This window comes from Rhodnius prolixus, unplaced genomic scaffold (genome assembly GCF_049639745.1).
Source record: "Rhodnius prolixus isolate KJV_2025 unplaced genomic scaffold, Rpr scaffold_6, whole genome shotgun sequence".
Lineage (NCBI taxonomy): Eukaryota > Metazoa > Arthropoda > Insecta > Hemiptera > Reduviidae > Rhodnius > Rhodnius prolixus.
In genome coordinates this window covers 29,892,769-29,910,122 of record NW_027411634.1, presented here as the reverse complement: position 1 = coordinate 29,910,122, position 17,354 = coordinate 29,892,769, and the positions used below count along the sequence as shown (strand labels likewise).

At 30.6% G+C, this 17,354-nt stretch overlaps 2 protein-coding genes across 6 annotated transcripts in view; one reads left to right on the top strand and one right to left on the bottom strand.

The window, feature by feature from the left end:
- RhoGAP102A (Rho GTPase activating protein at 102A) overlaps positions 1 to 4,833 on the top strand; it is a 104,142-nt gene extending 99,309 nt beyond the window's left edge. For all 5 annotated transcript variants that reach the window (XM_074140034.1, XM_074140033.1, XM_074140035.1 and 2 more), the window contains 4 exons: positions 1,074 to 1,236; positions 1,364 to 1,481; positions 2,385 to 2,584; positions 3,735 to 4,833. In XM_074140034.1, coding sequence (XP_073996135.1) covers positions 1,074 to 1,236; positions 1,364 to 1,481; positions 2,385 to 2,584; positions 3,735 to 4,220 — 967 coding nt within the window. In that variant the 3' untranslated portion in view covers positions 4,221 to 4,833. The remainder of the gene's footprint in view (positions 1 to 1,073; positions 1,237 to 1,363; positions 1,482 to 2,384; positions 2,585 to 3,734) is intronic.
- Positions 4,834 to 12,926: 8,093 nt separating this feature from the next.
- On the bottom strand, positions 12,927 to 17,015 carry Ostgamma (oligosaccharide transferase gamma subunit). The gene is made up of 8 exons (XM_074141354.1): positions 16,715 to 17,015; positions 16,466 to 16,638; positions 16,069 to 16,186; positions 15,846 to 15,986; positions 15,631 to 15,771; positions 15,182 to 15,332; positions 14,080 to 14,248; positions 12,927 to 13,167 (listed from the first exon to the last, which is right to left on the bottom strand). Exons 1-8 carry the CDS (start codon positions 16,793 to 16,795, stop codon positions 13,152 to 13,154), a joined length of 990 nt encoding a protein of 329 aa, XP_073997455.1. The 5' UTR covers positions 16,796 to 17,015; the 3' UTR covers positions 12,927 to 13,151.
- Between the last annotated feature and the right edge of the window lie 339 nt (positions 17,016 to 17,354).

The following is a 17,354-nucleotide window of genomic DNA, read 5'->3' as shown; positions in this document are numbered from 1 at the left end:
CTTTCTCAAGAGGAGATAAGATGCTGTCTACTTTGGCTACAAGGTATCTCATTGACTATGAATGAATCTACGAGTATGAATCTATTACAGAACAGTAATCCAGCCTTTCCTAATCCTTTCATGGATTCCTTTGCGGACCTTCTGAACAAGTCCACTAGTACTAAATACGGTAGCTATTAATGCAAGAGGGAAAATATTCTGCTATTTCGTAATTGATATAATTAAATTTGCATTAGCACTAATTCCTTAATGTAAGATTAATTGAGAAAATTCGTGAAGTATTTTAAAAAAGTCTGGTGAAGCCGTTAATTCATCATAGTAGCAACCTTAGATAGCAAAACGCATAATAACTGCTTATAGTTAACAAGAATACGAACGTTGCCAGATGAGCGGGAGTTTAATTGATTGAATTACTTGAACCAAAGCTGTGATCTCTACATCAAAGTTCGTTCAGTGGCTACACAGTGGTAATTGCTAGGTCCATACTTGTCTATATTTCAATGCAGTTCTGACTTCTGCGTTGGTTCCAGCTAACTCCTTTCAATCTATTGAAATGTTTTAAGCATTTCTCTTCAAACTCTGCCAACGTAGCTCTGATCTCTGTAAGAGAGTTTCTTTAGAACTTACTTGGAGAAGTTTATAGAAAGCTAAATTTAAAATGTGTTGAGCCTTAAGAAGATAGTCGCTCTCAAGGAAGAGTGCATCAAAACTGATGAAAGATTTAGTGCTTCCTGGAAGCCAATATAGGCAAGAACCTTCTCGACAGAGGCAATTGTATGATTTACGAAGTTATATCAGGAATCATGAAAGGAGAAAGCAAAAGACGGGGAAAATGTTTGCAGGAATTAAGCTCAGCAAATCTAGAACCCCAACTGATGCGTTTGAGGGACTGGATATAAAAAAATGGTTCCTTTTCTTTACGTAATCGAATTTATGTTACGAATTCCAGTAATAATTTAGCTTAAGATAGTTAATAGTGGTTAATAATAACTTGAAATATTATTATCATATTTAAATAGTAGTCTTAATTAAGTCATATTATTGTGATCGATGTGCTTGCTTTGTGCAAAAAGAATAGAAAGAGGTCGTGAAAGGACATCTAAGAAAAGAAGAGATGATTTGTCAAGAAAGAGAAGTGGTGGAGATTCGGACAGTTCTTCACGTAGAACTTCGGATGAAAAGACTAGGATTTCCTCTTCTGATAGCGGCCACCTTACTCCAGATGATACACATGCGGTTGGTTCACCTTAATTTTGTTTTAGTATTAAACAAAATAAATTAATATAAAAATCAGACTAGATCTCTTTTCGTTGTTTTATCATTTTTTTAAGAATTGATTTAATATGGTTACCTTTCTTTTCAGAATGACGGAATTATTACTGCAAGTCTGAAGATTCCTGTTCCTTCAGTCACATCCTTTTCTTTAAATCTGGATGACATTCCTTATATTGAAGACTCGGAGAGACAGCAAATTACCCTTGGTAATTCACTTGAAATAATGGAAGCTTGTCTGAAGCATATATTGGTTATTGTGATCATATTAAATTTTCTATATCGGGTCTCTTCGCAGGAAAAATAAGTTTTGAGTTTCCTGAGTCCGATAAGCTAGCTTTTTGGAAGCTTATGTATATGTGTGCTTATAAACACAGGCTTGTGTACACTATGCTTATATTTCGTTTGCTTACACCTATGGGATTGACAAAGTTAAGGATGATAGGTTTTATCGTATGGAATGTTTCAATAACGTAATATTAAGATGATTAAAATAATTGCAAGACAAAGACCTGAAGGTTTTCTCATTTTTCTAGATTTTCTTGAAATCGAATCCAGCTAATCTCTTTAAAAAATGGTTCACTAACTCTTTTAAGAATCAGTTTTCCTTGGTACTTGGTTTTCATGAAAGTTTATATTCCTAGGGCCATTTCTATGTTTTGTATGGTTTTTCTAACTATATTGTGTTCTTAATTAAATACGTTATAAAATTACTAACTTGCAGAAAATCCGAAGATTTTCTCAGACTAATATTAAATTAGAAACCTGAGTAGACTGGAAGCAAGTTAGACTCATTTATGCTCAGCACATAGATGTAAGGCCTCAAAATAGTATCTGTACTGCAAATGTTTTTAATGTCTGAAATCGGTCAGTTAGTAAAAACACGTACTACAATGGCTAAAATCAACGATATTATTCAGCTACCGCATTTTATATTTGTTATTCTAGGAGGCATCGTAGAAAAATGTTTTCGATAGCAGCTATCCTACTTCAAATCATTAGAACAAAATACATAATAATCTGAAGCTGTAGGACCAATGAAAATAGATTTAACCTACTGTTTAAAATGGTTGGTCGTCAGTTTTTAATTTATTTATTATTAATACGTTTAGGTATGCTGAAGTGCAGTGGATCTCAAGTTGGCACTTCAGAAAGTGGAGTTGGATCATTTTCACCTCCAACAAGACCGCCGTCAGTCACATCATGGGGTTCTACTTCACCAGAATGTGAACCAACCTTGGCATCGCTTTCTTTCCAGACAAGGCAAGAAGCTTTGAAAGTAACCATAAGAAGTACTGCGCAATTACATCAGGTGAACTTGTTTCTTCAAATATTTCTATAGAAAAAATAGTTTAAATAGTTATAAATCTAAAGGCTGAGATAAACTGATCCGTATGATGTTTGCCAGCTTCAGTACACGTTTTAACACCTTTCTGAAGAATTAGCTGCAAGAAAGGAGTATTAAGTCCATACGAGTTTTATAGCCTTTGTGAATAATAAGGTGCCAAGAAGGAGTATTAATTGTTAGTTAAATAGATAAAAAGCAGTAAGTTGCCTGCTTAAGGATTTCTTTAAATTGCAAAAGTCTATTTAAGACTGGTTTTCTATTATTGTGAATTTGCTCATCAATAAGGCTAGTAAATCAACCTGAAACCACACGACATCTTTTGGTTCACTTTTTAAATTTTTATTTTTGTCAATATTACGTTCCTATGCTTATATTCACTCATGTTATATTCCAGTAGTCGGCATCGTTTCTTACAAGTGTGTCATTTTTCAATTTTTTTCACAAAACTTTTTGCTGGTGGGTCACATTACTCCTACTTTGGATTACATATTATCTCATCTCGGAGTAAAGAAAATAGAAAACTTTTGCAGATGGGATAATCCAATCTATCTTAAATAGATAATTACAAATTTATTATCATCAAAGCCTTAATCATAACTTGAAAGAAATCATAAAATGTTAGTAGAAAAGTACACGTTGAAACGTGTACTCGCTGCGTAATAATAGAATTTGATTACATCCCAATGCAAGCACACTTTAATTCGTTGGCAAGAATACCTACCGATCATCGATCATTGTTTACTGGGTCACTGAAATTTACTCAGTGGTCTTAAAGAAATGATTTCAAATATTTCAATTACAAATATATCCTTACATCTTGTCTTTTCTGAGTATTGGCTTATAAAAACCACCCTTCTATTAAAAAATTGATCATTTACAACATAATGCGAGACATTTCGAACCATTGCTAAATTTTCAATCAAATCTGGAATCATCTCTAAAAAAAAAAAATAGTAGAAATCTTGAACATCTATTGAAAGTTTGAGGCTCGTCTCCTGTTGAGCATCAAAAGATTGGATAGCTAGCCTACTCATATTTACTAGCCAGTTTACAATTGGCAGTTGCAATTGCTTCTTTACTGTCAAATATTTCTGAATTATGTGCATTGTTGCAGGTTCAGCCGAGCTACATACGTAACAGTGATACTTTCAGCAGTCGACAGTCGGGTACATACAGCCGTCATTTAAGTGTAGTAGATTCTTCTCTTAGCAAGTCTGCCAGCGCAGCATCGGTTCCATCAGTAGACAAACCCATTGACAGGTCCTCACTATCCCCAACATCCATATCATCTATTGGTGGAGCTGTATTACGTTCAAAAACTGCGGATATTGAACGCATGATACGCTTACAAAGTAAATGCAGTCAGGCAAAAACTACTTCACATACCACATCCAGTTCCATAGTGCCAACATCATCTTCAACAAGTCCATCAACGGAGAAGGACTATAAGAGAAGATATACTGATTCAAGGCACTTGACAAGGCACCTGCAGACTACATCTGACGAACGAACAGAAAGTACCAGAACAGAATCAAGAAGTATTTGGAAGAGAAGAGAGATCATATCTTCACAACCAAAAGAAAGAAGGAATCTATTTTAAACTAAAATAAATGTAGAAAAGAAATTTTAATGATATTGAGAAAAATATATACTTTTTATACTTTGTAATAGAAAACAGATCTCAATTTATAAACCTCTATTGCAGGCTTTATATATATTTGTAAAAACAAAAAAAGGTTAATTTTTATGTATGAAGTAGTTTCAGAAGCAACATTTTTAACTAAAAAATAAAAGTGAAAAGAATGAAAAGAGTACAATGTTGTAATATTAATATTTATTAACAAAAAGAGATTATTAAAGAGAGTTCATTAAATATTTTACCTGCGAGATGAGAACTTGATTTATTTAACGAGCGCTGAACACATACTTGGGAATTGATGGGTAAATGCGTGTGTGTATTATATGTGTCCCAAGGTTGAAATTTTATTTGTATAAAATATTTTTAATGAAACTAGTCGTATTTTTAAGGAGCAAAAATTGTAAATTTTAGTACTGTTAATATAAATAAAACTATATTTGAGAAATCCAAATTTTTAAATTAAAATTAATAAAAAAAAAAGAAAAAATATATTGTTTATTTTAAAATATCAATGTATTTCTAATTATTTTCCCTAATTTTTGATAATTAATATAATTTTTATGTTTCAACTTTATTATTCCTCGTTTTTATTTATTTATTTTGTTTTCTATTAAACCCTATTTCTTATTAGATTTAAAAAATAAGTCTAGATCTCCCCTTATTATGGGGAAAGCGTTTTCTTCATTTACCCCACTTTCTCTTTCTTGTATCTGGAGAAATTTTTATCGAATTTGTATCAGGAGAAATGCTGATTTTTAAGAGAAAAATTCAAGATAATAATATAAACATTTTTTAATTGTGAAGAGGAACAACCTACTAATCTGTGAGTCTCGGATAGACCGTCTGAAAAAAAATGTTGTGAACAATATTCTTTACTTGAAGTTTTTCTACAAAATGCGAATTTTTAATAAATGTTTATTATCTCCGAATGGAACTGATTGATTTACCATGTAATAAAGAACTAAAACCAATTTTTGAAACATCAGAATAAAAAATAGATTTTTTTAACTCTTCCGTCACAGAAGAGAAATTTTCTAATTTTCAGAAATCTGGCACAAAAAGTTGTGAGTGCATTTGGATCAACTTCCACCTGTGAATCGTTTTTTTCGAAAATGAAATTTACCAAATATAAAGTAACCCAATAAACTTTCCGAAAAATTTTCTATTCTGCGAAAATATGGGCAATTCTCGTAGTACTCATTTACTACTACAATTGTGCAGAATTCCCGCTTTCTAGCTCAATTTTTGAAGGAGATTTAAGGTAATAAAATTTGGAAGCTTTACATTTCCTTCAGTGTTAAAAGCATAGTTAAAGTAGATTTCACCATCCAGTAGAAGTTTAAATTGATCAATCATCGCTGATAATGGATGATAGTTCAAAATCTGTAAGGAATTCATCAAACGGTGGACAAAGTCAACGACATATTTCACATTCAGGTGATAAAAAACGTTAATACTTAGTGATATTTCAAAATCAGTATGTTTTGAGATAATTTTCAAAAAATATTACGTACTTTATTTTATTATTAACAAACTTCTCAAAATAAAAGAGGGGTATTTGTGAAGTTAACTTTTTTTAATTGTTTAAATTTGATTAAGTTATTACTCCATTATTTTAGCCACAAAGCCAGCTTACATTTTTTTATATAACGGGAAATTTAAATTGTTAAACTGGGAATGCTAAATTTTTATTATTATTTTACAAAGCATCAAACTTCATTAATGCTTTCTATAAAGATTCTGAATCTATTAGGCAGTATAATTTTTATTTTTTAAAATTCAATTCAATTGATTGAAATATGTTACTGTATATTTTGTTAGAAGTATATTAAAGTGCTATGAAGAAGAAACTATAATTTTTAAATATTTTGTTGTATACTACAAAGCTGAAATGAGCACAGCGATAGATATTGCAGTCAGGAGCTTTCTATCTTTATCCAGTACGTTCCAAACTGTCAGGTAGCAGCCTAGTAACGCTCAGCTTTCATTTGGAAATGATTATCTCTCTGTGGGTCTTTCTTTACATGCAGAAGTCCGCCGATATTAGGTGGTGATTCTCATCAAGTCTATTCTGGGGTATAAAGAAGTCAAGAAATATACTAACCACTCTGTCTGTTGGGACTGTTTTTCAGGTAGTCTCATCTATTTCTTTTATTATAAATAAAAATATTTCGCACGTTCTAAGTAACACAAGATAAATTATAACCTTTTTTTTTTTTTTATAAATAATCATTCTCTTATAATGTGAATAAATAATGTTTTAATTTTCAATCTAATAAAACTATTATTTCGCCAAATTTAACCACATACTAGAATATTAATTTTGTTTAAATATGAAACTTCGTCCTCACTTGGGCGGTACATTTAGAAATATATTAAATTTCTTAGAAAAATGGTATCAATTAAACTAAATGAAAGTTATATTTCTTAAACAAAGCTAAGTGTTCATTAACAAAACAAGGTTTAAGCTCATAAATACATTTATTTCAAAGCACATGTCAACGCTTCTTCTTATTTAAACTACATTAATTTATATTGATAAAAAGATGATTGTGGTACTGATTCCCGCTCTAGGCTTTGGATTTTAATGTGAGAATGTTGTATCAATGCATTTTATGTCCCGTTGCAATTAATTGTATGAATTTTCTTCTTTTATAAAGATAATTTATAGCTTAGTAGAAGAATAAATAAAAGCCATTAATTTTTTTTTTTTAACTCTATTTCTCTGCATACCTATTTCTCACATAGACTTAGTATTAATATGCTATTTTGTGAGAGAAAAAATATATATAGATTAATAAAATGATTTTTTTAAAAACATCTAAAAAAACTAAATAATACAAATAAAACTGAAGAAATTTATTTAATATAAAAAATAAAAATAGTAGTTCCAAAAAAATCCGTCAGAGAGTAAAAAATATCAAAAAAGGTAAAAAAGTAAAATATTAGTTCTAAAAAAGTCCGTCAGAGAACGTAAAATATAAAAAATGATAAAATGTAAAATATTAGTTTTAAAAAAGTCCGTCAGAGAACGTGAACATCAAAAATGATAAAAAGTAAAATATTAGTTTTAAAAAAGTCCGTCAGAGAACGTGAAATATCAAAAAAGGTAAAAAGTAAAATATTAGTTTATAAAAAATCCGTCAGAGAACGCAAAATATCAAAAAAGGTAAAAAGTAAAATATTAGTTTATAAAAAATCCGTCAGAGAACGCGAAATATCAAAAATGGTAAAAAGTAAAATATTAGTTTTTAAAAAATCCGTCAGAGAACGCGAAATATCAAAAATGGTAAAAAGTAAAATATTAGTTTTTAAAAACTCCGTCAGAGAGTGCCACTTATCAGACAAGTAAAGATTTAGTTTGAAGGTTTGCCAGTAGGTAGCACTGCTGTAACTGCTCTTAATGACAAGATAACTTTTCTTCAGTACGACTTGATTGACGGAGGAGGGTAGAACGCTCTGTCGCTCATCACTGTTAAACATAGATATTCTAGTCTAACTTTCTACTTTTATAAAGATAATGTGTAGCTTAGACGAAGAATAAATAAAAGCCTTTAATTTTTTTTTAACTCTATTTCTCTCCATAACTATTTCTTAAACAGACTTTAGTATTAATATGCAATTTTTGTGGGGGAAAAAATATTTAAATTAATAAAATGTTTTTTAAATCATGATTAAAAAAAATCTAAAAAAAAAATTAATAATAAAAATAAAATTGAAGAAATTAAATAAAAAAAATTAATGTAATAGTTCTAACAAGAAGATGTTATCGCTTCAACGGTCGGAAGACGAATGTTCGCCCCACCCTCCCGCCCCAGCGGCGATTTTTCTTATATAGGAAAAAATCCAGCATGGCGGCTCGTCATATCACCATGACAACGGCCAAAATAGTTCAGTAAACTGCCACGAGATGGCTCGCGCTGCCCTGCTTTACCTTTTAATTGCTATTACATACTCACAAGACTCTGGCAGACATTTTCAAAACTTTTTTAGTTTTCTTTTTTATTTCTTCCACTCTCTATACTATGGCCGCCATTTTTAATCTTTTATTCAGGTTTTCTTTTCTATTTTTTCGTATTTTCTTCATCATTTATGAAATATGATTACAATATTATTAATTATTTCTGTTTTATTTTAATTCTTTCATATTACTTAGGAGATTAAAAGGAAAAATACTCGAGATTATTAACCAATTCGTATTTTATTTTTTAAAATTATTTATACACTATTACAATACACTTTTATTAAATCTTTACAACTATCAAAAATTATTAAAACTTAGTTTGACATTATGATTTTGCAAAGAAAACATGCAACTTTTAATAAACATAGTAACTCACAAGACGTATATAGAAGTAATTTGCACTCACATTAAACCTGGTTGGTGACTCTCTAGACTTATATAGGACCACTTTTCACTCACATTTAACCATGTTGGTGACCCTCTAGATCTAAGCAGAACTAACTTATATTAACATTTAACTTTGATGGTGACTCTCTAGACTTATATAGGACAACTTTTCACGTGCATTTAACCATATTGGTGACCCTCTAGACTTATATGGGACTACTTTACACTCACATTTAACCATGTTGATGACTCGCAAGACTTATATAGGATCACTTTACACTCAAATTTAACCATGTTGGTGACTCTCTAGATTTTTGTAGGACTACCTTACACTCAAATTTGTTTTTTGTTTTTTGGTCAATCTATCTCCTACATACTTCTCTATTTTGTATTTGCACATCTTGTTTTGTATATTTGGTGCTCCTGTATAAATCTATCAAGTCACCAACAGAGTTAAATATAAGTGTAAGGTGGCTCTGAATTAATCTTACAAAGAAACAAGTTTAACTTGTAAGTTAAAATTTCATACAGTAGATTGTCAAATGAACATGTATATACATATTGTACCTACATAATACTTATTTTATTAATTAATTCCTATCAATATTTGTTTATTATGTTCGCTGGATAGAAGTTTTACGTCTTTTTTCACTTGGGCTTCTATTAATAAATATTTTCTTAGGCAGCACTCCAGTATCAGCGGTATTAAATCTGAAAATAACAGTATTTAATGTAATATAAATTACGTGTTTGCTAAGTTATGCCTTAAATTAAAAAGCTAAAGAACAATATCTATAACAATTGATGAAGTATTATAAATAAAATAAAATAAATGTGACTACAATTAAATTAAAGAATTGATAGATTCATTTAATTCATTTTTTAAATAACGTGAACCTTTACATTTTATAACAATGAAATAAATTTCTAAAAAATACATTTATAATTAATGAATAAGATTAATTTGATTGAAAAGTACAATCAAATATTTCTTAATAATAATAATAATAGTGTTTTATTAAAAAAAAAAAATAATGCGAATACAAGAGAAAACAAATAAATAACAACACTTAGACGTGGACTCAAGTTCCGTCTGCCAAATTGACTTAACAGAATATAAACAAACTGATAAGAACTATAAACTGACATACTAGCTAACCTGAAAATAAGTAAAAAAATAAATTTATTGAACATTTACAAATTTGTAAGATAAGAATTCAGTTTCCAATTTTGAAATAATCATAAAGACATAAATAAATAAATCATTAATAACGAACTGTTAAAACTAATAATTAAATTTATGAACCTAAAAAGATCTATATTTTCCCATCCATATCGGCCATTTAAGTATTCAATTACTTCCTAACCATCTGGTTCTATATTCTTGTAATATTGGACACAGACCGACAAAGTGCACTAAATTTTATGTATCATTAGTATTGATCATTTATGATTCTCATCCCTACTTACACGAAAATTAAGCTCTCAATTTCCTCTCAGTTTCAATTGAGGCCTCTCAATTTCAAAATATTACCGATCATACTGATAGAATAATTATCAGTGACATAATTGCATGCTGACAGATTAAATTTAATTCTTTATACAATTTGTGTAATCTGGAAATATTCATATTACTAATTAAGTTTTGTTAAAATTCTGAATGTATAGCACCCAGTAAATTATCTGCTGACCCTCATAATTAGCTTTTATTATTAAATGGAAGAACTATATTTATTACACAAATCAAAGTATTCTTTAAGCCAAAACAGTTTTCTTTTAATAATTTCAGTGGCCAAATTTCTGGGAAGAGGGTATTCAGGCATTGACAGCACTTTTAGTATATATTTATAATGCAAATTAAAAGTAAATCGAAACAATGGATGTGAATTCGTTTCCGTATTTAACAAATAATGAGGAGTGATCATGGGCAATCTAAACAATTTTTGTAGGAAAAATAAAGATTATTTAATTAATTTTAGGAATTCTAAATAATCTTGCCTTGGAATTTATTCAACATGAAGTATTTCCACAATTTCAAATTTAGCAACACCAAAATATACAAAATTTAACAGTTGAAAGTCAATAATTGCAATAGAAGATATTTAAATTGACTGAGCTACATACTAGTTTCACACTTCTAGTTTATATTAAATTATATGTTTTAAATAAACCAGCCACAAATGTGCAAAAAGGTAACAAAATTACTATTTCATTATTACAATTATGTCCACTCCATCTATTTATTGTAAGTAATTTTGTATTTTTCTTGTGCACTTATCAAAGTTTTCTTAAACCAGGTAACATAGAAATGGAAATAATTATTTTCTGAATGAAATAAAAATAGAAATTATACATGCCCGTGCCATCTAGCGGAAAAACTGAAAACTAATGATTGCAAAGTAGTTATCGAACTTGCCAATAGAGCTCTCTTAACAACAGATTTTGCTTGGAATTCTCCCCATATTCATATCCCTGCAATTTAAAATGTCATTAATTGTTTTTACTTTTCTCTTTTTTTAATGCAATTTGTATATTATTAAGGGTTTTAGCCACTACACCGTACACAATAAGCAATAGTATAAATAAAATATTTTAAAAGATTTAAATTATATGAAAAAAAAAATCCATTTTATACAATAGATAACTAATTAAATAATTAATAGATATGACTACCTGAAGAACGTTTCCACAGATGTGTGTACGGAGATCCCTTGTTTAGTTTATTATCGAAAATAGAATGGATCCGAATCACCACATGTACTGCAGTCGTGCTACTGGAGAGACCCATTTCAGTTGAAAGTTGAGCTTAACAAGGCTGCAGGTAGACAAAAGATCGTAAAAGCCTGACGATGATAGCACTGGATAAAAGAAAAAAATACTTCCTCAAAACATCAGTAGATATTTTCAAATTTAATTCACACGTGTGTAATACTATTACAAACGTAAGATTGTTTTGTTAAACTAATCCTTTCTTCAAGTAAATTAAACCATTTTGCTTTCAATTTTCTTAAAAAAAAAGTTTACTTATTATCAGAAAAAAATCTCCTGTATCTCCTGTCCTGTTTGTGTTAACTTTACGAAGTAATGTACATTTAAAGCACTCCTTTACCAATACTATTGTACACAATTGCTGCCATCTGTATTTTTGAAGGAGATATAAGGCGATAAAGTTTAGGGGGCTTAACATTTCCTTCATTTTTTGAATTGCAGTATCTCGTGTCGTATTACTGTAATCTTTGCATTACCACTATCTCTGTATAATTCGCGCTTTCCACCTGTTTTATTTGAAGAAGATGTAAGGTGATAAACGTTTGGGAGCATTACATTTCCTTTATACTTCGAATAGCTGTAAATTAGAAGTGAAAATTAGAAGCAAGCGTGTTGAGTCAGACACACCACCTACAATTACATATTTATAAAAGAATTATCAAAACAAATATCAGCATAGTACAGTGACCGTGATATAAGTAAATTATTAGGCTCAGTGGCTAGTGCCTTGGGCTTTCTTGCGGAGGTCCCAGCTCGAATCCAGTAGCCTCCCACAGATTTTCGCTTCCTAGCGGCGCATGAACGACAGGGTATCCACGACATAAGAACATAGTTCGGAAGTAGGGAGTGCACTGAAAAAAGTTCTAGAGGCAATGACTACAGATGTAGATTACCACTTAGAATAATAGTAGCAGCCATTATAATAGGTATAACTAACATATAAGCGGGTGACTTTATGAATGTGCTTATACGAAATGCTAAGATGTTACAAAAGTCTTCGCGTTTTTAGAGGGATTTTACTTTAATAAGCATTAAAAAAGCAACATATTTTCGTCAAAAATGTATATATTAAATATTAAAATTAACTTATGAATCATTAAGTTAATGACCGAGTAATGGAAACATTATCTTACAGTATTTAGGGAAGGGATCAGCTCTCAGTGACAAGCTTTACTGGATTCCCTCACGGAGGTCCCCAAATTTTTTTCTTTCTAAAAGCTACTTATAACTGTCATTATGGAGCTGTACGAAGGAAGAGAAGAGAAATTGTTGCCAATTTTAATCTTTTATATTTATTTTTTGCCAAGCTTTCGTCCTAGAGACCAGCTTATCTTCAGGACTTGTGCTGTCTTATTGCCGTTGCAGATTGGTTTGATTTACTCATTTGAAATGAAAAACGTTTCAAATTAGAACATACTAGTTTGTTAAAAAGTGTTTTCTTCAAAGGTTAACTGTTGATTGCTTTCAAGATTGCAACTGTGTGGGAAATATAAAAAAGAGAATGGTATCTACAAGAAGCTGTAGTCACTTGAAAGAATCACAATGAATCCAATACTAACTGTAAACCTAATTTATTTAACAAACATTTTTGTATTTATTAAGATAAACATAACAGAAATAGCATTGATAAACGATGGAAAACTAACTGTAAGAGTTTACAGTTTAAAATTATAAAAACAAATGTAATCCTGTCACTACTGTTACTGAAGATCCAAAGAGAGGGCGCATCTAATTGTAGTTCTAACAAATTAAAGTTCCTTTCTTCAATCTGACTATTTAAAAAGAAAACTGAAACAAACAAAGATTATTCAACTTTCTCCACATCTACGCACACTTAACAATAATATATAAATATTTATATATTAGTACATATCGTACTAGGCGCCACGATAGCCGAGCGGTTAGAAGCGAGGCCCGCAAAATTAAGATATATTGTGGTTGGTTTCGATTCCCAAACTAGGTCTTAGGTATTTAATCGTTAATATGAGAATTTGAAAGTTATCTATGTTGGAAGTTAAGACGGCCTTAAAAAACAGGCATTACTTTACTTTTTTATATAAAAGAAATGCTCTCGCGCAAGAATGTTTTTGAAGTCAAGCCAAGTACCTCATTTATTTGATTTAATAGACCGATATAAAAATTCGATGATGATGTGGCTAAAAAAATGCATCGACTTTCCCACCCTCGTTTTTGAGTTTTCATTTCCTCTGATCTTGAAGTGTCAAACTATGTATTTTTGCAACACTATCAATCAGGTGTTGAGAGGCTGTTTCCATTTACTTCTGTTACAATTGACACATGGACATTGAGATTACCGATAGCTATCAAAAGGCATATAGCCAGATTGAGTCCGCAAAAGGTATCGAAAAAATCGACCTAGTAAGCCTTACTGCCGTACTGACAGTAAGCCTTTTCTCTCCCTAAATCACTAGTTTATGTGTTTTCCAATCAAAGAAAAAACTTTTAAATTTTTACTTTCACTTATTCCTAATAAGAAATTATTGTAATTTACATATTCTAGATTTGGTGTTCCATTAAATAACCGTCAATTACAACTTTTTCACACTCAAAACCTTTCAATGAATGCAGATCTGCTAAGAAAAACTCTAAGACGGCCGCAGAAGGAAAACTCACTTCATTTACCCTGCTCTTTCTCAATTAGAACTATACAAGCAATTTCAATTAAAAAATTATGGTTACCTGTATGGATATCCGTGTGCCTTCGATCTAAATATAGATAGTATAATACTGAAAAATACAGTCATCACCACTAACCCAACTATAGTTAAGATCTGTCTCATCCTAACATCACCACCTTTTCTGGCACCAGCATCTGTCATTATAATCATCCCTATAACTATTGCGGCATCTATTGTTATCTGTTAAGGATTATTTTCATCATCAATTAAATAATAACAATAAAAAAACTGAAAATGTGACTTGAATTTTTTTTTTTAAGTGCTTTTATAAATATAATCTATTGACTTGTTTTCCATAGTTTTGTTTTTTAGTCAGAACTGTAGAGTTCTCCAAAAACTTCTTATAATAGAATTTTGCTCCTTACAATTCCAATCACTTCACATGGTTACTTTCAAGCCAAAATCTGGTGTAAACACTCCTTTTTCTTACTCTCAAGATTCTAACACGCCAATTTTATTCAAACAAAAATATTTATACTTAATTCCAGCTAATATAGGCGCTACGGTAGCCGAGCGATTAGAGGCAAGGCCCGCAAAGCTTGTATTGTGGTACTGGGTTCGATTCCAGGCCTAGGCCTTGGATTTATTTAATCGTTAACAAAAGGAATTTGCTGTAAGGTAGGTATGCTTGACGTCTCCGACCATGACACCTAATTTAGTGACATTTAGTAGTTGGACCCGGACCCAAGGCCCATCTGAAAAAATAGGTAATACTTTACTGTTTTTACTTTTTAATTCCAACCAATATTAAAAAGTTTGTAAAACATTACATTGAAACGTGACATGGAACCTATCTCAGTAAAATATGAGTAAATGTGTATTTATATAAACACGTACAGTTAATGAGTACAAATTACAGAAAATAGGAGCTTTCTTAGAGAATCTCTCAAAATACTCTACGACATAAGAACACTGTCCGTAAGCAGGCAGTGCACTAAAAGAAACTCTAGAGGCAATGACTACCGATGTCTGATCGCCTAGAATAATAGCAGCAATTATAATAGCCGTAAATTATATACAAGTGGGTGACTTTGTAGCTAAGTTAATATTGGGTACACATTTTATCTACTTATCTATTTTAATCCAATTTTTGTAAAGGATACTGAGAATAATTATAATGTATGATTCAAGAACAAACTGTCCTTGTGATGAACCGTGGATGTAAGCAACGCCACCATTATGGGTGTGATGGACAAAGGGTGGTCCACGAATATGATTCCACATCTGGCCAGAAACCATTGCAAAGCAGAAAGACTGAAAATACACAATTATACATGGTTATTCCCTCTCTAATTTTCTCTCTTTAAAACTTATTATTTATGTCAATCCTCTTGAGAAACCACTAAAATTAAGGAAAAAGGGGTTCTAAAGATTAGTTGCTATGCTATTAAAAAAGATTAAAACTGCGTAATCAGAATCCAAGCGAGAAATTTCGTACAGAAACAGGGAAAACTTTTTAATCAGTTTCACGTATTTTAAAATTCTATTTTTTTGTATTAAATTTTATCATGACACTGTTAGAACAAATAAAAATTATCATTACTGTACTTACGACTGCACATATTCCCCACAGTGATTTATTATAAAGAAAATCAAGATTATTTCTGCGCATGTAAAGGAATCCAGCCACAAGGATACATAACATTATTAATGCCAGTGTGCCAGAATAGTTCGGAGGACGGAATACTCTTATCTAAAATATTTTGTACTTTTAGAAACTCAGTAACAAATTTAATTTAATAATTTAAAAAATTATTCTTTAATAACCTGGATATCTGTTCTTTCTGCTATCCACTTCGCAATTGATTCAGCAGCAAAGCCTACACGTTGTATATCAAAAGTATCGGCGCTCTTGGGTTTTCCTTTTGGAGGAAAATGTATGAAAACTGGTGCCGCATTAAGTCGCAACTATAAATGAAAAAGGAATTTATTGTTCACACAGAACTATACAAAAAGAAAAAAAAAGGAAAATAATTACCAATCAACTAACCAATTGGAAAACATCAGAACCTTCATCAAAATCAACCATAGCAAAGAAAAGTTTATTCGAATAAACTGGAGAGTATCGGAATGAGTTAGCCAGTATTAAAAATTCTTCATTTGCATGTCTAAAATAATTAGTACGAGTTATAAACATTTGATGAAATTTTGTCTAAATTGATTTAATTTTCTGCAATATTAATGTGCTGAAAATGAATTAGTTTTAAAAAAGCAGTCCACGAAGTCTTTAAAAATTCCTGATGGTAACAATTACATTTCAAACATCTAATAAATTTAAAATGGTTGGTTAACATTGATGATTTTATCAGAGAGCAAGAAGCAAGGCTCGTTGCTCTAACAGATAAAATGTAACCGTAAACCACACATTTGGTCATATACTCATTTACCTGCAAATTGTACACTGTCTAGCTGGTGCCATTGCTGTAAACATAACAACTACAGAATAATTTCTAGGCGTAGCTTTAACATATTCTTTGAATCGTGCACCATTAAATTTTAAAACGGAACGTTTGTAGTTCATTTCTGTTAACTGTTGCACTCTATCTCCTAAGCTCTGGATCTAAATGGAATGTTAAAACATAATCAGGTTGGATTGGAATAGATGAAAAATAATTTAATATCATTGATTTGCCGACCTTACTCTTAACCTGACCATTGGTTGAATGTAAAATGCACAGAAATGATATTAAAAGAAAAAAATAATAGTAGAAATGCATAGTTAATTTCTTCCAAACAATTCTACTCCTAAAACTTTTTTAAAACTACGAACTACACAGACACTGAATACAACTTATTAATTCTGGAAACATGTAAGATACAACTACAACATCTGCAAACTTGGACACGACAGCGCACCGTCTCACCGTAACCGTTGTTGTATACGGTGGAGGTTATTTTATTGTCATCCAACACGGCAATAAACAGCTGACCATCAATTTATCTCCCTCCTTTAGAAAAAATACTAGTTACTTCTTAAATATAATTGCGCTCGTTTTTACATTTATTACTTTATGAGCTCGAATTATTGAATATCTCTAATCATATTTTTAATTATAAAGTGTTTGTACCAATATTTTCTTGAATTATGTAATACATGTTCTTTAGCAAACTAGTCTGTTTGGCTTGTTTGATAGATCAAATACAAAATTTTGTTTGGTGCGATATTAGAATAAAGGTTAAAGAACATGTTGTAAGGATATATGTATGCTCCTAAAGTTATTTGTATATCAAAAAAGTAATCCGAATTTGAGCGCTCCCGCTTAAATTTTGTTTCAT

Bases quoted from the DNA above. Each gene is read 5' to 3' on its own strand.
- Ostgamma (XM_074141354.1), bottom strand. From the start codon at position 16,795: ATGCATTTCTACTATTATTTTTTTCTTTTAATATCATTTCTGTGCATT. The intron at 16,187-16,465 runs GTAAATGAGTAT...TAATTATTTTAG, and splicing joins AGACAGTGTACAATTTGCAG to ACATGCAAATGAAGAATTTT. The intron at 15,772-15,845 runs GTTATTAAAGAA...AAAATATTTTAG, and splicing joins CAGAAAGAACAGATATCCAG to ATAAGAGTATTCCGTCCTCC.